The sequence below is a fragment of the Vigna umbellata genome, chromosome 4 (genome assembly GCF_029865625.1).
Source record: "Vigna umbellata cultivar VRB3 chromosome 4, Vumbellata_1.0, whole genome shotgun sequence".
NCBI lineage: Eukaryota > Viridiplantae > Streptophyta > Magnoliopsida > Fabales > Fabaceae > Vigna > Vigna umbellata.
In genome coordinates this window covers 14,566,576-14,571,441 of record NC_142168.1, presented here as the reverse complement: position 1 = coordinate 14,571,441, position 4,866 = coordinate 14,566,576, and the positions used below count along the sequence as shown (strand labels likewise).

The 4,866-nt window shown below is 38.1% G+C and overlaps 1 protein-coding gene across 1 annotated transcript; it reads right to left on the bottom strand.

Annotated features, from left to right (window-relative positions):
* Nucleotides 1-623: 623 nt before the first annotated feature.
* Nucleotides 624-1,118, bottom strand: LOC148199320 (uncharacterized). The gene has a single exon (XM_088112625.1). It carries the CDS (start codon nt 1,116-1,118, stop codon nt 624-626), a length of 495 nt encoding a protein of 164 aa, XP_087968751.1.
* Nucleotides 1,119-4,866: the final 3,748 nt, after the last annotated feature.

Here is a 4,866-nt window from a genome sequence, read left to right as displayed (position 1 = left end):
TTGGATGGAAAATTGGAGAACAAGAAGATATTCCAAATCTGCCAAAACATGGAGAAGGGTAAAATAGACATTTTTATACAAGAAGGGGTGTGCTTATCCTTCTATGGGGCTGCATTAATAATTGTTTCTCCACATAAAACTCATTTGTCACGTGTTTTAGAAGCCACACATTTAGCACATGGGTTCAGATCTGAAACGTGTAAATTGCTTGCTTAAGCCTTGAGATTGATCTATAAAATCTCATAGGCAAAGCTTGTAGATTACTTTTGGAGAATATTGAATTTTACTCTGCTGATGCATTTTCCAGCACCTAAAACTCTGCCCAAAAGTCACTCCAAATGAGCTTCCCTTCTCCACCTAGCTTCCTTCCAGTGGAAGGCCTCCTGAGCTAGTTATCCACCTTCCAAAAAGCTCCTCTACCATCACCTATGCCACTGCATTTTCATTCTTCATCTCTGCTGCCATCTCTGAATTCAACGTCTGCACTGCATTTCCATTCTTCATCTCTGCTGCCATCTCTGAATTCAACGTCTGCACTGCATTTCCATTCTTCATCTCTGCTGCCATCTCTGAACTCAATCTTCCGCTGCATTCAATCCTTCCTTCTAGCTGAAGCAACTTCATCAACGTCCATTCGAGTTTTGTATCCTGTATGCTCCATTTCCGAGCGCTTCAACTACCCGGAAAGGCCCCTCCCATTTTGCTGCCAATTTGCCATGCGCGGCTACTCGGCGGGCTTCGCCAACCTTCCTCCATACTAAGTCGCCCTCTTGGAAACTTCTAGGCCGCACCTTGGAGTTGTACTTTCTTTCCACCATGCGTTTGCATGCTTCAGCTCTTAAGGCCGCCCGGTCTCGCCGTTCGTCTAAGGAGTCCAGCTCGATCCTTAGTTCCTGGCTATTCAGCTGCAGGTCCTTGACCTGTCGCCGTAATGATGGCTCCCCCAGCTCGACTGGCAACATGGCGTCCATACCGTATGTCAAGTTGAAGGGGGTCTCCCTGTTTGTTCCGTGAGGCGTGCATCGATAGGCCCACAGGATTTCGGGTAGCTCGTCGACCCACGCTCCCTTTCGATCTCCTAAGCGCCGCTTTAGCTCAACGACTACAGTATTGTTCATCGCTTCTACCTGACCGTTCGTCTGAGGATGCTCTACCGAACTAGTGACATGCCTAATTTCGCAACCTCTCAAAGAACTCGGTCAGCTTTCTGTCTATGAATTGCCGTCCGTTATTGATGGACAAATTTATGAACACCAAAATATGATGTCACAAACTTGTTTTTCAATCGGCAAGTATGACCGAATCGTTCAAGTAATAAACTTGGTAAGACCAAGTATCGTTCTTCCCAAAGGACTCACGGCCTAGTTTAGTTGTGTGGTTTATTGATTAGCTAAGACTTAAAGACGAAATATTTGGATTTTATATGCAGAAGACGAAAATTAAATATGTATGCATGAAGTTTTGATCAATGGCAAAAGCAAAAGATAAACACTTTCAATGAAATATATGTATGAATATGTTGTTGGGGTTCAATTTCATCTTATCCACTCTCATATATTTTAGGAATTCAACATTCAAATCATCATTGTTAATGCCACTCTCTAAAGTACCTTTCAAGAAGGCTTCTCTTTAATCACAAGTTCATACAATTCCTAGCATTCCTAATGATTAGTTCATAAGTGCAGGAGCTTAACGACAACCAATATGATATTGGGAGAAATTCCCCGGATCTAGACTTCCCCGTACGCGCCCGTATCGACAAAACCAATAATCATGTATCGAATGAGTTAAACAATGCAAGCATTACGCAAAGAGGAAAAACCCTAACTAATGATGAAAGAAAGCATAGATCTTAAATAAAAGATGTAAAAACAAATTCCATATATGAGAGCTTCAAAAGATTACATTGATTCCCCAACAAACATACAGAGTTTAGTTCACCATATTCATGGTGAACCTAGATGAATAACAATGAAAGAATGAAAGATAAAACCCTAAAAAGGTGAAGAGGAAGCCTGAGCATCCAAGATCCTCCTTCAAAGGGGTGGAACAGAGAGTGTTTGCTTCGTTCCAGCCAAAGATACCTAACCCTAGGAAACCCTAAAGCTTATATATTATTCGTAAATTACAGAAAATTAGGTCCAAGCCCATAAAAGTGCCGCTCAGCGGTAAGTGCGTGAGTCGTTTCTTCCCCTCAGCGGACCTCCCGTAAGCTCTTGATTGCCGCTCAGCGGTAAACTGCCGCTGAGCAGTGACTTCGGCTTCTCCTTTTGCACTTTTTGATGTCTTTTCTGATTGCATCTCTCTCCTTCTTCACTTCTTTCACTAAATTCACCTTAAAACCTGCACAAAAACACTGAAATCAAGCATAAACCTGTCCAGCTCTCTTATTTCTGAAAATATGAAGAAAAGCATGATTTGAAGCTAGTTTCTAAGTGTAAAGATTGCTTTTTGTGTCAATTTTAAGCATGAAAATAACAGTTTTTCAACTGTTATCACAACCCCAAACTTAGAACTTTGCTTGTCCTCAAGCAAACAAGATGTAACTCAATCTTCAACCAATTCATATGATGGTTCACTCATTCAAAAATCCTCTTTTTAGATAAGTAAAAACTTCAATCAAACTTATGACCAAGAGTTCAATCAAGATGTGCACATGCTTTAGTGTTTCACAAAGTCAGTTAATACCCAACAAATGCTCTTTTTCATGAATGACCAATCAATTAAGCATGGATGTTCATGTGCTAATGGAATATTTCCTCACTAGGTAAAGTATTTCACTCAACACACAAGTGTATAAAAGGTGATCACTCATTCACTCTACTATCACAATGTCACATGAATCAACTTTGCCTTTCATTTTACCACAATCAAAAACATTCACAAGCATGCATCATCGCAAGGTCTTTTCAATGGCTTATAATGTGGCTGGGCTAACAAGAAAATTGGTTTTTCTCTCAATGTTATTACCGTTGATAACAGTTGAAAAACTGTTATTTTCATGCTTAAAGTTGATACTAAAAGCAACCTTTAGACTTAGAAACTAGCTTGAAATCATGCCTTTTGTTTATATTTTCAGAAATAAGAGAGCTGGACAGGTTTATGCTTGATTTAAGTGTTTTTGTGCAGGTTTTGAGGTGAATTTGGTGAAAGAAGTGAAGAATAAGAGAGAGGACATTAGAAAAGACAAGAAAGAGTGCAAAAAGGAGAAGTCGAAGGCACCGCTCAGCGGCAAACTACCGCTGAGCGGCACTCAAGAGGTGACGTTGGAACCGCTGAGGGGCAAAATGGCCGCTGAGGGGAAGAAAGAAGACGCGCAATCACCGCTGAGCGGTAAATACCGCTGAGCGGCACTTTTTGGGCTTGGACTTTTGTAATCTTTTGTAACTCTAGATTAGTATATAAGGGCTTGCACGTCCTATAGTTAGGCATCTTTGGCAGAAACGAGGCAAACACTCTCTCTTTCACCCCTTTGAAGGAGGATCTTGGATGCTCAGGCTACCTCTTCACCTTTATTGGGTTTATTCTTTCATACTTTCATTGTAATTCATCTAGGTTCACCATGAATATGGTGAACTAAATCTTGTATGTTTGTTGGGGAATCAAAGTAATCTCTTGAAGCTCTCATATATGGATTTGTTGAGTACATCTTAGAATTAAGACATATGCTTTCTTTCATCATTAGTTAGGGTTTTTCCTCTTTGCTCAATGCTTGCATTGTTTAACTCATTCTAATGCATGATTATTGGTTTTGTTGATACGGACACGTACGGGGAAATCTAGATCCGGGGAATTTCTCCCAATATTATACTGACAATATTATATTGGTTGCCTTAAGCTCCTGCGCAAAATAAACTAATCATTAGGAATGCTAGGAATTGTATGAACTATTTGATTAGGGAGAAGCCATCTAGAATGGTACTTTAGAGAGTGGCATTAACAATGATGATTTGAATGTTGAATTCCTAAAATGTATGAGAGTGGATGAGATGAAATTGACCCCCAACAACATATTCATTCATATATTCCATTGAAAGTGTTTATCTTTTGTCTTTGCCATTGATCAAAATTCATGCATACATGTTTATTTTCTGTCTTGCATTTTAAACCCAAATATTTCGTTTGTAAGTCTTAGTTAATCAAGAAACCACATAACTAAACTAGGCCGTGAGTCCTTTGGGAAGAACGATACTTGGTCTTACCAAGTTTTATTACTTGAACGATTCGGTCATACTTGCCGATTGTGAAACAAGTTTGTGACATCATATTTTGGTGCTTACAAATTTGTCCATCAAGTTTTTGGCGCCGTTGCCGGGGATTCATGGTTTAACTGGTTAATTTGTGTGATTATTGATTATCTTTGACTTTAAGTTGAATTTTTGTTTTTATTTTTCTGTTTTTATTGTATTTTATCTTTTTATCTTTTTAGATTAGATTTTATTTTATTTTATTTTATTTTATCTTTTTATCTTTTAGGTTAGATTAGATTTTATTTTATTTTATCTTTTAGGTTAGGTTAGATTTTATTTTATCTTATTTGATTAGATTAGATTTTATTTTATTTTATTTTATTTTCTGTTTTTATTTTAATTTATTTTATTTTATTTTTCTGTTTTTATTTCCTATCTTCTTATCTTTTCAATTATATCCTTTGATTTTTTTTCTCTATCTTTTTGTGCTAACAATTGTTTTTAGGGTTTTGTGCCTAATGTCTGCAGAATGCAATTTGGTCAAGAGTTTAACTATAGGGGCACTCAATTCTACCAAAGTAATCTCAACCAATGGTGGGAACCTCACTCAAGCATGGATCAAAGCCAATTTTGGCAAGCTGCTGGACAATTTGAGAACCAACCACAACAACAATGG

What these genes read in the sequence shown, in the direction of transcription:
- LOC148199320 (XM_088112625.1), bottom strand. Translation starts at nt 1,118, where the DNA reads ATGAACAATACTGTAGTCGTTGAGCTAAAGCGGCGCTTAGGAGATCGA.